This window comes from Lonchura striata, chromosome 4A (genome assembly GCF_050655825.1).
Source record: "Lonchura striata isolate lonStrDom1 chromosome 4A, ASM5065582v1, whole genome shotgun sequence".
NCBI lineage: Eukaryota > Metazoa > Chordata > Aves > Passeriformes > Estrildidae > Lonchura > Lonchura striata.
The window spans coordinates 4,554,098-4,568,343 of NC_140742.1; the positions used below are offsets into that span (position 1 = coordinate 4,554,098).

Here is a 14,246-nt window from a genome sequence, read left to right on the forward strand (position 1 = left end):
TCAAATTAATTAGTATAAAGACTTGTAAATGTTTGCTTGATTCAGCAATCCAAACATTTAAGGACTTTAGGAGACCAAGATCGTACTGCTGTGCATTGTAGGGAGAAATTGTGTTTTTTTCCTTATGCTGCTCCTTTATCTTTTCTTTATTTTTTCCCCCCAGATCTCTCAAGTAATTGCAGATCAGCTCAGTAACCCCTGAATTATTTGATTACATTATTTTCCCCCATTTCCTTATAGTTGTCATTCTTTTGTGGCACTCCTTGACATGAAGTTGTTTCCATTAACTGCTAAAAAGGAATGACCTGGCTTCACCAGGTGTCCCCGGAGAGATTCCTGATTTTGGAATGTTGAATGAAGTAATTGGGGTGGAAGGGCTGGATTTGCAGCAGGCACTGGGATCATGCACTGAGTACTTGTTCCTGAGGCAAAGCAAGGGTTCAGGAGCCAGCTCTGCTGGAGCTCTGCCTGCTGTCCCCTCAATTCTCGCTCTTCCCAGAGGAGGGATGGAAGGGAAATACTGGGCAGAAGTTGTTCAAACCACTAAAGAAGCCTCAAAAAGTTCAGCTGTAAGAACAACCCCAGTGTCATCTGCTGAGGAGCTGGTGGCGGTCCATGGAACTGTCCTTGGGACAAACTGAAGGCCATGGATTTCCCATTTTTCTTTGTCCTTTTCAGTGTCCGCCCTGGGATCTCCCAGTGTCCCCAATGCCTGACAGCACTTGGACTTCATTTACACCTCCCAAACTACGACACAGCAGAGGGATCCTACAATGAACAGATTTTTAAATTAGCATTCAGTTCAGAAAGGCAGTGAAAAAACATCTTTATATTGTTGGGTTCACAGCAGGCTGAGGGGTGGGAGACCCCATGGGAGTGCAGAGTTACCAGTGTCGGTTGGCCGGGGACAAGTAGCAGGGGCAAGGGAAACCTTGGAAAATCTGCTTTTTTAGCTGTCATGGGTTATTCTCTGCACTGTGAGAGACACCAACACACCTGGCCAAGGCTGCTTTATTTTATTAGAGCAGGCAGATGTTGAATCCTTAAATACATCTTTGCCACCTCCATCTTTCATTAAAGTGAGAATTCAACTTACATTCATAGAATTTGTTTGCATAATGCTTTACCTGATTTTTATTAAATTTCACAGAGTTCTTTTCTGTAACAAACTCTCTTTTCAGTGCCAATGTGTTGCCAACCAGCTGGACACTCGGCTTCCCAAAAGCTCACAGGCTTGTTTGCTAAGCTTGGCAAGTCAAGATCAAAATGAAATTATGATAAAAATCCATGTGGATTTCTAACTTGGAGTCTGAGGTTCAAGACAAAGGTGAGAAATCCTGAGGAGTCTGGAGTGCTCTGTAGGTGCACAGATTGGGAAAAAGAGTTTATTTGCTTGGAAGTTCCTGTGGTTGTTTTGAATAACAGTCTGTGATGAGAGTGTGTGACCTCCTCATTCCCTTCACACTGATGTGGCTGCCTCAATGTTCAGTAATGTTAGCATTTTGCAAGTTACTTCCTGTGTTAAAATAAAATGTAAGAGCTCATGATCTTGTTCTAATTATGAAAACTGATGCTGGACATGTAAAACTTCCCCAAAAATAATCAGTGTAATTCTTTAATGAACATATCCTGTATTAATTTGTCTCAGAGACAGTAACATTATGTTCTCACAGCTGTGTGAATACTCAGTGTGGTAAATTCCCAGGTGTGACAGGCTCAAGCAGTGAGCAGAGCTTGTTGTCTGTGAAGGTGGGATATGCAGAGATAATCCAGCTCTTCCTGGATTAATGGGATGGTCTGGACTCTGTGGTTTTCCAAGAGAGCTCCCAAACATCTATCAATTGGTTTATTCAATACAGGCTACTGCTTTAGATATTCAGAATCAGCCCTTAAGAACTGCTGATAGCAAACTGATTTCCATCTGCATTTTACAGGTGACATAATATTAATCAAAGAGTTTTGAACCTGCCAGAGACAGAATATTGCCACTGGTGTGAAATTGGTGGAAGATGGTACAGAACTGTCTTTTGACTGAGGGTTTGGTATATCCATGACACAAGAAGCTTTAATAAATCTCACCTGCTTATTTGAAGGTTTAGATGTTGGAATGTAAACTGCAGTTATGACTCAGCTCATAACTCTGTGGCTGGAGAATCTGTAATCTGTTTATTTAAATCAGTTTCTAATGGTATCTGCAGGGATCCTTTGAGCTCTGCTTTACTGGATTCAAGGCAGAGGCTACCAAGGAATCTTACCAGGACTTTGGTTGGCAGGTGGAGTTCATGAGTGATTAAAATGCACTGTAAAAATGAGTTATTAAAGCAGAGCATGACCTCTCCTGATCTTAGCTGGGCCAAACCTGTCATGCAGTGCTCAAGGGTTTATCTGAAGTTCAAGTGATTTAATCAAAATGCTCCACCCTGTCTTTATCTCAATTACAGATGTCAAATGCAACAATGAAAGTGTTTTAACACAGAAGTGACCTTGGATACAGAAATCCACATAATTAAAAAACGTGTCAAGGACCTGACACAGGTCCTCCCTCCCAGGTCATCAGGTCTGGCTTTAAAAATTTATCTTGCCATTGGAAGAGTCTTCAGTGCAGTTGGTGAACTGTTTGGAGAGCATGGTGTGATGAGCCTGTGTATGGAAATGCTGGAGCTTTGGGGTGACGTCAGCAGGATCTGGAAAGATGGAAATTGAACTATTGAAAGAGGAAAGATGAACTATTTCTGATGAGGTCATTTGTGGGAACTGAGCCCCACTCAATAAAACAGGAGCACTGGTACTGAAAGAGGAGTAGACAGAGGAGTGGAAGCTGGGTCCTGCCAATCGTGCGGGAGGAAAAGGAAACACAACATTAACTCTTCTATGTTCTTTCAAAGTGATGTAAATCATTCCATGGCCTTGTCATTGTGTATCCACATGGGAGATCTGAAGGCAGTTCTCAACATGAGAAAGTAGATTATTATGAAGTTTATTGATTTGTTAATGGACTAATAATTGTCTCCTCTGTTGCTTGCTATAAATTTCTTTAAGGAGTAGATTGTTCAGAGCAAGAGTTTCCTTTGGCCAGCTCTGGCTGTGACTGTATAAATGTTATGGGGAGGCAGAACTTGGGCAAACCTGACTTGTAATGCGGCTGGTATTGCATTTAATAATGCACTGGATAGGGAGGAGGAATAAGAGTTGAGAATAGAGGTAAAAAATGTAATTGAAAAATCATCTTCTATTTTATCTGTTATTTCAAAGAAACCGTAATTTTTACAAATTGGTAATTACTCATTTTTTTATTGCCTGTTGACATAGAGAGGAAAGTAAACGCTGAAGTCAAAGCTCTGGCCTACAAGCATTTTACTCCAAATTCTAGATATCAATCTCTTTCTTTATACAGGCCTGTTGAACTCTTAACATGCATTACCATTACATAGTATAATCATCTTGGAGAATAAAGTGAAAGCAGTTGGATGTCTGCTTATGCTTTTGAGCCCCTAATAACTTTATTTGCTTTATATTAGAATCAGTTCTTGTGCAAAGATTAGGTAGATCTCCCCTCTCCTCCTTTCCATTCAGAATTTTCAAAAATGCTTGGCCACAAAGGATTCCCTTATCCCCTTTATTTTCCTACTGGATGTTGGCAGGTTTCTTGTCCTTGGTTCATTCTGTATTATTGTGATTCATGTACTGCATTAAAATAACTTGTGGCTGGTGACGTTTTTGCTTCCCGAGGCACCACATTGGCTGTAGGCTGTTCCTGCATTGTCTCAGCTGTGGCTTCCTCTCTGGGACAAAAAAAGGCCCTGCCTTGGAAATCTGTGATGATGAGGGTCTTCTTTTCTGATATCTCCCCAGAGGATTGCATTGTTTGCCTGTGTAGATTGTGTAACAAGTGCATCAAGCTCCAGTTTGCTGTCAGGACACTTGGTAATATTGATAATATTGGCTATATTGTTTGCCTTTCCCAAGCCAGGGCATGAATTTGCACACATAACAAAGCAGTGTCTGGTTTAATGTGTTCATCAAAGTGCTGCCCTGTCCAGGCCACCTCCTGTGTCCTCACAGTGAAACTCAGGGGGACCCAGTGCTGGGGACTGACCTGAGGAGTTGCTGCTGGCCAGGGAGGGCCCCTTATCTGGTTGACATCCTGAGCACTGTTGCATAGAGGTAAAACCTTATAAAAGAAAGGCCTTGTAAAATCAGGCCTTGCAGTTTCAGCTGAATTAACAGCTAGCCTGTTAAGTTCCCATGAGAAAAAAATCGTAAGAATGGGAATCAGTTTGCATAACAATCTCTTCTTGCAAGAAGGCAGTTTGCATCTGTGAAAAATAAGTCTATGCCTTGAGAATCCACAAAGAAAAAATGTAAACACCTGTGTAAAGAGAGAGCCTTTGTTTGTCCACACACAAGCACCATCTAACTAATGAACTGAGTTGCAAGAAAGTTCTTAACCAATTAGAATTAAACATGATAACTGGGAAAACTGGATAAAAATAGGCTGTGACATTAAAGTGGGATTTTTGCTGCTGGAACTTTGAAGTGTTATGCCCATTGTTATTCACTGCTGTTGTTACAGAGCACCACTTTGGACGAAACCAAGGAGCAGGAACACATCCCAGGGTCCTGAAGCCAGCATTGGTTATATCCCAAGAAAACAACCCTTCCATGTTCTTAAAAATCCAGATTTCCAGCCTTCAGGGGGTATCACAGCAGCAGAACCTTTCTCAGCCTGGGACACCGGTGTCCCTCCCTGAAGTGAATGTTTGGTAAACTGGGTGGGCAGCACCAGGGCTGCCCAAAGCCCTTCCTTGGGGGCTTTCCCCCAAATTGGTCTTTGGTCCTTGATCCTGGTGACTTCCAGTGCTAGTACTGACACAGCAGAGCTGGCTCTTGTGGAATGCAGGAATTGCTGAAGTTGGAGATAATGGAAACTTTACTTGTGTCAGCCACCTTGATTTTATACCAGATTGTGTCTGGTTTTTTTGTTGTTAGGAGTGGGAGACAGACCCGCTGATATTGGAGCTGCAGATGTTTCTATGTTTTGCTTAATGCCTTTATTTAATTTACATTTTTAAGAGAGAAACCTTTTCTTTCTAACTAAAGCCTCATGGACTTAGCAATATCTTGTAATATTTATTTATTTGTGAAAAGCAGTCACTGTTGTTCCAAACATCCAGTTCACCTGTTCAGCTTGACACAACGCTGATTGCAAGAGGCTTTCTTGGAAAGTCAAGAAGAGTGTTGGTAAAGGGTTCTGTAGAGAAAACAAGTCAGTCCTCAGCATTATCACAGGCACAAAGGAGAGCCTGTGCCTCCTGCACAGTTACAGCTTCCAGCCCAGCTTTCAGAGTATCTCCTTTTCCTTTCAGATGAATGTGCGTTCTGTATTTACTGTAGAGCAACAAAGGATATTACAGCGTTACTATGAAAATGGAATGACAAATCAAAGTAAAAATTGCTTTCAGCTCATATTACAGTGTGCACAAGAAACTAAACTGGATTTCAGCGTGGTCAGGGTAAGTACTGAGGCCTTCCAAATTTGTTAAGCATACATATTTATTGCTTTACATAAAATATAGAGTCTTGAGTCTCTAACTTTATCCTTGTTTTAAATCAGATTTCAGTGTGTGTATGTGTGTGCACGTGACATTTATTTTTACCCAGCGAGCCTATTTAGAGTTTGTTTTCACTGAAATATCTTCACATGAATGTTGAATTTAGCAGGGGCCTGAGTTGCACAAGGAATGATATTTGTTGTCTTTTGTTGGGACTTTTAAAGTTATTGTTTATTAAATTATAGGATGGCTTGTCCTATAGAAACTTTGTATGATGTATTATATCAGAGCAAGGTCATGTTATTAAGAAACTATTTTTAAGCTAAATAGGTTTCTATAAATTCATATATTTGGGAGAAACAATTTCTTTTTGGTGGAACTATTTCATTTGATCACTCTGTCACACTTGTATTCCACATCACAATCATAAATATTGTGGTCCTTTGTGGCTATTCACAGTGAGGACATTCTTTTCCTATAAAGCAAGAATGTCCCAGTGCTAACAGGAGCTCTTCCAGAGTCCATGAATTCCATGGAAAGGGAAATAATAATCTCTTTGTGAAACACTAGACAACAAAATGGCTGTTGTCCGAGAGAGAGCAGAAATAGAAATCCTGAGGCATTAGATGGAAAAATAACAAAGGGTAGTGGAACTCCCAGGAGGTGCCGTGACACTGGAGGCTGAGGAGGAGCAGGTGGGATCAGTCTAGGTTGGTTTTTAATTGGTTTAACAGTGGCACATTGACAGTAACAACGCTGCTCCCAAATTCTTACCTGGATTCCCCTCCCTCAGAACACTCTGGAAACATTAAATGTTACTTTCTCAGCTGGAGGTGGTAGAAGCTGTGAAAGTCAGCCAGGGGTTCAAGCTCCTGGGGCAGGCAGGCAGTTGTAACAGGAATCTGGATGCTGATGGTGCAGCCAGGGCTGGTTTGCTATTTTTGTGCTGATTGAATGTCCTAGAGGAGGCAGTCCAGCTCCCCTCTCCTTGCAGTTCTCTCCATCTTCATGTTTCCTTTCCCTCTCCATTTCCCTTCCTGCAATCAAGTATCATTCCTTCTGTTTTCTTCCCTTTCTGAGCCCTGATTTGCAGCTCTTAAACGTTTTCTTATTTAGGAAGTGCAATGGAAACAGATCCAGTGTCTGTCCTGCATTTCTCATATTATAGCATGATCTTACCTTTCTCTTCTTTACACTCATAATTTCTGCTTCTACTAATGCCCCCTTTTTTCCTTTTTATCCTATAAAACTTTTGGTCAGTGATTAATTCTTTGCAAAATGATACTTGAGTTGCAGCTGGCATTTGAAGATGAGATTATAATAGACACATGAATTCCTTAAATACGATTGGTCAGGAGAATGGGACTCTCAGCAGGAGCAAAACTGACCAGTAACTGACATTTTACTGGATGTTACAAGTTGTGCCTTAAATTAGATATTTTGTAAAATTTGACAAAAAATTAGTAGAGTAGAATAGTGTATGGCAAGGATTTTTTTTTTTTCCTGTATGAAGTAAGTCATGGTGGTGTCAATGAAATAAATCTTGAGGGTAACTTCAAGACAGGCATGAGAGTGTCAGGATTTTTAAGATGCTGGGGCTTTGGAATTGAGGCTGGGGTTGTCCTGTGTTTGAATTGTGGATCCCAAAGAGGAGAGGCCTACATCTGTACCCTGTATTGTTCAGGCCCGTATTTCCACCCTGTCTTGTTCACTGCATAATCAGTACATGATTTACATATTTGTAAACTTAGATCTCAACTCAAACACTTAACATGTCATCAGACCTGCTTAAAAATGGAATTGCTAATTTTTTTCTGCCTCTTTGACACCTCATTTTGTGTTTGTTGTCATTGCTGTCTTGTTTGAAGACGTGGGTTGGCAACAAGCGGCGGAAGATGAGCAGCAAGATCGCCGTGGAATCTGGGGGCACCCCCCCAGCGACTGCCCCTGCCACTCCCTCCATGCCCCCAGAAGCAGCGGTGAAAAATGTGGTAAATATTGCTCGATCCCAAAGCCAGCAATCCTCTTGGACCTCTTCTAACAACGACGTGATAGTGACCGGTATCTACAGCCCGGCCAGATCCTCGGGCTGGCCGGGAGCCTCCAAGCACACGAACGCCTCCGTGGCAGAGCTGCACAAAACCTCCATCCCCCGGCTCCCGGGCAAGAGCGACGCAGACTTCCAGCAGCAGCACATCCCTCTGGGACGGCAGGTACCCCACTGTAAAAACGCTTCCCTCTTGGTGGGGGAAAAGACCATTATTCTATCCAGGCAAACGAGCGTGCTCAATTCTGCAAACTCCATCTACAGTCACACGAAGAAAAGCTACGGCAGCTCCTCGGTGCAGACGGCGGAGCTGGTGTTACCTCAGAAACCCATGATTTTCCACAGGCCCTGCAGGGCTGAGCCCTTGGCGTGCCAGCGCTTGCACAAACCCGAGCCCGCGGCCCTGGCGTCGCACGTGCCCCCCGGGCCGAGGGCTCACCCCAGGGACCCCGCGTGTGGCACGCAGAACCTGGAGATCCGCGAGGTGTTCTCGCTGGCCGTCACGGACCAGCCGCAGCGGCTGGTGGCGGGCAGCGCGCCGCAGAAGCAGCCCTCGCCGGAGGGCAGCTGCCTGTCCATCGCGATGGAGACCGGCGACGTGGAGGACGAGTACGCCCGCGAGGAGGAGCTGGCCTCCATGGGAGCGCAGATCCACAGCTACTCCAGATACTGTGAGGGCAGCGGCTCCGGCCGCGGGGACAACCAAAGCGCGGCCGCGCCGGGCCGCAGCGGGGGCTGTGGGGCACAGCCGGGCGGTGCCAGGGATGTGCCTGACAATCTCCTCTACCACAGCAGACAGTTCCACCTGCCTGCACGGACCTCATTGCACACAACATCCAGCACGATTTATAACCCTGCCAATGCAGCCAGAAGTACCTTTTCTCCTCATTTTACATCTTCAAGTCAACTGAGGCTGTCACAAAACCAAAATAATTACCAGGTAATCCATCAGTTTATCTCTGTCTTCAAACCTCAAAGGCGAGGTTGTAGATAAATGTTGGTTTCAAAGTTGGTAGCTATTAAGCAATAGGTTCACCTTTCTGCAGGCTGTGCTCCTTTTATGACTTTCAGTGGAGGTAATTCCTTCTCAAACCCAGTGCAGGCAGCACTGCGGTGTGGTAGCACTTCTGCCTGTCCAGCTGAGCCTCTGGTAGCCATATATTGAAGATCAGTGAAGATTTCTTGAATTCCAGAGCTAAATTTTAGCTGCAGGAGGGTAATACCCACAAGCTGGTTGCTCAGGCCTGTGTTGTCCTGCCCTGCCTTTCCAGCACATGCCATGGCCATTCCCTGGGCGTTCCCCTGTGGACACACATCACATGTGGCACAAGACATGGTTTCATGCTGTTTGCTCACCCCATTGATGTCAGCTTGGAATCCTGTACTCTCTGTGCAGGTGGCAGTCTCTGTGTTCTGTCAGGGATTAGGATCCCCTGTGATGGAGTTAACTCAGCTTCCTTTCCCACAGCATCTAATTCAAATAATCAGTTTTACATTCAATCCCTTTATTCCTTTTCGTGTACTAAAATCCCTTTAGTGATACTGAGGGGAAATTAAATGCAGATTATTGAAGAACTAAAAGATGTTTAGGAGAAACTGCAACACTTGACACATTTTTTTTAGTTTTTGGTGTTAAAAGGGGAGGGATACTTGTGCAGGAAACATCCAAATTGGCGTTTTTCATGGATTTTTACACCATCTGGCATGACATAGCCTGGAGACACTGAGGTAGAAGTCTTTTAAGGCTGACAGGATGTGATTCTGTGTGTGTCACCTGCATGTATTTGCCTGTTACTGCCTTTTTAATTTCTCCTGAAAATAAACCATGTTGACAGCATATCAGCTTTTCCTGTGCTTTGCTCACCAGGGTAGAGAACGAGACTTTGTGAATCATGGTTTTTTAGGTTTTTTAATTTTTCTTTTTTTCTTGACTTGTTCCTATCTCATGTTACCATTTGAAGGAAAGCTTCTGAGTCCAAGTCAGTGCCACTTTTCACCTGAATTATTACTTCTCTGAGTAGACCAGAGGTTTGATGAACAGAGAGTAAATTCTGGGGAGTAAATGGCACATCAGATGGGCTGTTCTCTCCTTTACCCTCACACAGTCTCTCAGTGTTTGCTGTTACTTTTCTTACTTGACTATAGAATTCCTGAAATGCTGTTTACTTTTGCCATCCCAGTTTCACAGGAGACGAAAAGCTGTAAATGTGCAGATCAGTCCAATAAAGGGTTGCTAAAAGTGCTTACAATTGAATTAAGGACATTTTATATAAAGTTTCATGAAGGGAAATCCATTACTGATGCCTCCATCAACTGTGTGCTCATGGTGCTTTATTTCACTCTTGAAAAAGCATCAGAGAGATCGATTTCTTCTATTTTATTTTATTAATGAAATTTTGAGTAACTTTGTTTTGGGGTTTTATGGGGTAGGAACTGAGTCTTTTTGAAGAGCTAGAACAGTTCATGGTAGATGATATTTTATCTGTCTGTGTGGTGTTTTGTGGATCAGAATAAGACCTCTGGAATTTTGTTTTGGGTTTTTTTTTTACTTCCACCTGTTGTAACAACACACCTGGTTTTTTGGTAAGTGAGGAATTCATCCGTACCCCAGCTGACCACCATGCCTGCTCTTTGGATTTGGAGTGTGGATGGAGGGAGCTTCTGTCATATCCCTTATCATTCCAGAGTTTTAAACCTTGGAAAAGCTGAGCAGGATGCTGTTAATTCCCTTACTGCTCTGAGCATGCACCCTGTGAGCCCCTGAGGTGACACTTCTGGCTGTTAGAGACTTTCTAAGGTGCTGCCTTGAATCCTTTTAGGTTTGTACAGGATGACACTTCAGTTTTTTGTAGTCAGTTTATGTTAATTTTATTGCCCATGTTTAGCTAATTTATCCATCAGCACAGAGATGAAAATCCTTAAACTTGGGGAAATCTTCTTGAATTTAAAAATAGATTAAACCTGAGCTAAATGATTATTGGAGTAGTTGAACATCCAAGCAGATGCTTCTTCAAAGTCAGGACTGTGTGATTCATGTTTTGATGAAGTAATTACTGTCATATATTGGTGGGGTATCTAATTAGCAATTAGTTATAGCTTCCTTACTGGTTCAATTAATCAAATTCATGTTAGTGTAACTTAAGACTAAATTTAATTAAGTGATCAATTTTAATGCCTGAGCAGTTTCAGTAAACAAATTCTTCAGCCCACTTGCTTGGCTTAGTTTGACTTTGACTGTGTTGAGTGGAGAGGTTACCTGTGCTGTCCTCCAGGCTGAATTGGGATTTAGTCTTGGTTTCTCTCCCCAGCCTTAAGGGACAAGAACACTGTTGGAAATCTGTATTTTTATTTACTTTGTTCCCAAGCCCAGCCCTTGTGCCTGTTTGCCAAGGGCAGCTCAGAACAGTGCCATGCACCTTATCTTCCAGGGAGTTCTCTTGAGATGCACTTGGCTGGTTTTGGCCTCATCCCTGTCAGAACTGTGTGCATTTGCCTTCCCAGCAGCCCTTAACACTCTGCCAGGTAGATGTTGCTTTATTCCCATATAAAAGCACTTTTTTTTTTAAGCCCCCTTTAAATGAGTGAAGAGGAGCCACCTTGGTGGTTCCTCAGGGTGCCTTTTCAGTGGATTCTGTGGTGTGAAGCTGTTGTGTGGGATATAGGGTTTTAACAGACATTACAGAATTTCTAAAATGTGTGTATGCAGTGAAGAATTAATATTTTAGGCTCAAACCCTGATGCAGGCTGGCCTTTGGGAGGGGAGGGTGCTCCTTTCCATCCCACTCAACCCTCTTCGTGCTGTAATGAGAAAGTGTCTGACCTTGGGTGACCTCCAAGTGCTTCCAGCTAAAAGCTTGAAGAATAAAAGTGTTTATGTGCTTGTACAGCAGCCACCTGTACCAGGGCTGCTGTGCTTGTTGTGCTCATGCTGCAAGAGCCATCAGTGAAGCACTTTGCAAGTACCAAAACTCTCAGAGCAGTTTGGCCAGGCAGCAGAAGTGCACAGGTTTTTCCCTCACAGATGATTGATCTCTCCAGAGCTGTGTTTAGTCTCTCAAGCATTACTTGTCTGCAGCAGAAGATGAATATGGGATCTTAAATAAGCCTAAAATATTCCAGGCTATGACACACCTCAGATGGTCAGGGAAAACACTCTTGAGATTTTTATTTAATAAAGTCTGACCTTCAGGAATGATGGAGAAGCAATAGGAATGGAAGCAGCTCTCCTTTGCCTTTGCACCCCTTCTCCTTCCTTCTCCATCCTGATATCCCTAATTCTTCTGCTGGTACTCAAATCTTTAACGTGAGACATTGAACGGCTCAGTGAAAACATGAGAGCATTTCTTTTGGAAGTTGAAGTGATGTAATTGGAAAAGATGGAAGGGCAGCCCTTGTCTGACTCCAGTCTGCTCATCCTACCAGATGGAAAGGGAAACTGCTGTTGTGAAGTACAAGTTTTGGGGTACAGAAACACCCAAGTTGTCACTGTGTTATCTTGCCCTCACCAAAGAAACTGTTTTACTCTTGGCAGTAAAGGTGACTGTGACTTTGGTTTTCAGTCTTAACCTGTTTACAGACATTGGTGTCAGAATTGAATGCACAGTGCTAAAGTTTCAGTATTGGCTCTCACAGCAACTTAAGCTGCTCTTGTTTCTGTTCTGTTTCCTCCTTCTCCTCTGCAGATTTCAGGAAACCTTACTGTGCCTTGGATTACAGGTTGTTCCAGAAAAAGAGCAGTAAGTACATTTCCATTTAAGTATCTAATGCATTGAGTGAAACAAAAGTTGATAAAAATGCATTTTTGAAAATGTCACTTATGTTTACCTTGGGTGAGTTAGATTAATTACAGAATTCTTTTTCCTTAGACTTTTACCCAATTGTCCTTTTAATCAATAAAATGCATAAAACCCATTGGTTAATACAATCTGTTTGACAACATCTGTGTCCAGATTTGTGGATGGACTTTCCCAGTCTGAGTGCAGAATCAGCCTCCTCCGGGGGGCAAGTTGAGGACTTGGCACTCTGAAACTGCTGTGTACACACAGGGTAAGACAAGCAAAGGAGAAAAAGCTCCTACTTCCTAGAAACTTTGATTACAACTGTGAAATTCTTTTGAATAAAGAGTGTGAGGGAACAGAAATAGAATGGATAGAGTTGTAGAAGTGCCATTATGGCAATTACTGCCATTCAAACAGGAAAAAGGCTAATCTGTATTTTGGTTAAAATTGAGAAGATTGTCTTTTAGATGCTCTGAATTTTTAATCTTCTGCCTTGATGTTTTGTTTCCCTTGCCCTGTCCTTCAACTGTATCAGGAGAGAAATAAAAGCTGTGCAGTTCTGCAGAAACTCTTTCTTGTCTGCTCAGCTCTGCTGTAGGATGATGTAATCCTGATTGTTAATGAATATTAGTCTAGAAATATCACCCTCTCAGTAACTCATGAGAGTGTCTTTGGAAATGGCAGAGTTCTGTGTTCTGTCTTGGTGCATGTGCAGTGGCCTTTATGAATGCATTGATTTTTGGTTTTTCACAGGGTGGTGGAAGGATAACAAGGATTCAAAAATAGCAGTGAAGGTACCAGTTAAGGAGAATAAAAGGGAGAAAATATCTTCCCTTCTGTTAAGTCTTGAGTGTACTGACTGTGCTTCAGTTCTGTGTCGTCTGAGGTCTGAGCAGAATGGGTTGTGTTTTTGGTAGATTTAAAAGTACTGGTGTGCTCTGGAGAACATTTGGCACACAGGTGGTGGCTCTGGGTAAGCTGGGCCTTAGTGGTGAAGTTTCATTTTTGGGGAGAGAGGAGGCTTGTCTGCCCTGAGCTTCACTTTGGGGTATCTGGGCTCTCAGACTGATGTATTTGGGGGCAGGAAAGACCTGAAATGGGTGGAGAGTGCTAGATTTTGATTTTTGTATCACTGCACATTCGCTGTTTGAATAAAAGTCGGTCACAGAAGTTCAGGCACACTTTGGGCAGGTGGAGGGGCTGAGGTGTGACACCTGCCCCCAGCTGTTCTGGGCATGGGAACACAGCTGGATTTTGTGGGGAAGACATGTCAGTACAACTCTGAAGAAAGCTCCTCCCGAGGCTCAGGAGAGCCAACGTGAGCTGAGAGCACCTCAGAGCAACTTCACAGAGAAACTCCGGCAGGGATTAAAGCTCCTGCAGTCAGAGGGCACCTCAGCTCTGCCTTTTGTTTTAAAACTATTCCAGGAGGAACCTGGGGAGTTCTCTCCACCTTCTCTGCTCTCCCAGGAGGGGAGAAAGCTGTGGCTCAGTCAAGTCAGTGGGAGCGTGTCTGAGTGAGCCAGTCGGGGTCTGCAGTGGGAGCTGAGCCCAGGTGGACGTGTCTGCATGGGGACACTGGCCTTGTTCCTGCTTTGTGCCATTTGCAAAACTGACTGGAGTGTTTCCTCCTTTGTGAGGTACTTTACTACGTATCTCAAGGTATTTCTGCTTTGCTAAACCATCCATAGCGTGGCCTCCTGGCAGGGAAGAGCTCCTCCTTGTCCCCCAGCAGAGCTGTAGGAATGCAAAGGGGGACAAGTCTGGTCATTTTTTATTACGTGATGTGCTGCACTCAGTGCCACAAATCACCCTGGCTTGTTGTCTGCTGTGAACCTGCAGGCAAGGAATGCGTGCTGTCTGAACAGG

At 43.4% G+C, this 14,246-nt stretch overlaps 1 protein-coding gene across 5 annotated transcripts in view; it reads left to right on the plus strand.

Annotated features, from left to right (window-relative positions):
* The window catches only part of HDX (highly divergent homeobox), a 39,402-nt gene that overhangs the window by 2,665 nt on the left and 22,491 nt on the right, over positions 1-14,246 (plus strand). For 2 of the 5 annotated variants that reach the window (XM_085570577.1, XM_077786482.2), the window contains exons 2-5: positions 1,182-1,327; positions 5,367-5,513; positions 7,421-8,539; positions 12,282-12,335. In XM_085570577.1, the coding sequence (XP_085426703.1) occupies positions 5,367-5,513; positions 7,421-8,539; positions 12,282-12,335 (1,320 nt within the window). In that variant the 5' untranslated portion in view covers positions 1,182-1,327. Of the gene's footprint in view, positions 1-1,181; positions 5,514-7,420; positions 8,540-12,281; positions 12,336-14,246 lie in introns of all 5 variants that reach the window. The other 3 variants (XM_085570578.1, XM_085570579.1, XM_085570580.1) reach the window with 3 other exon arrangements.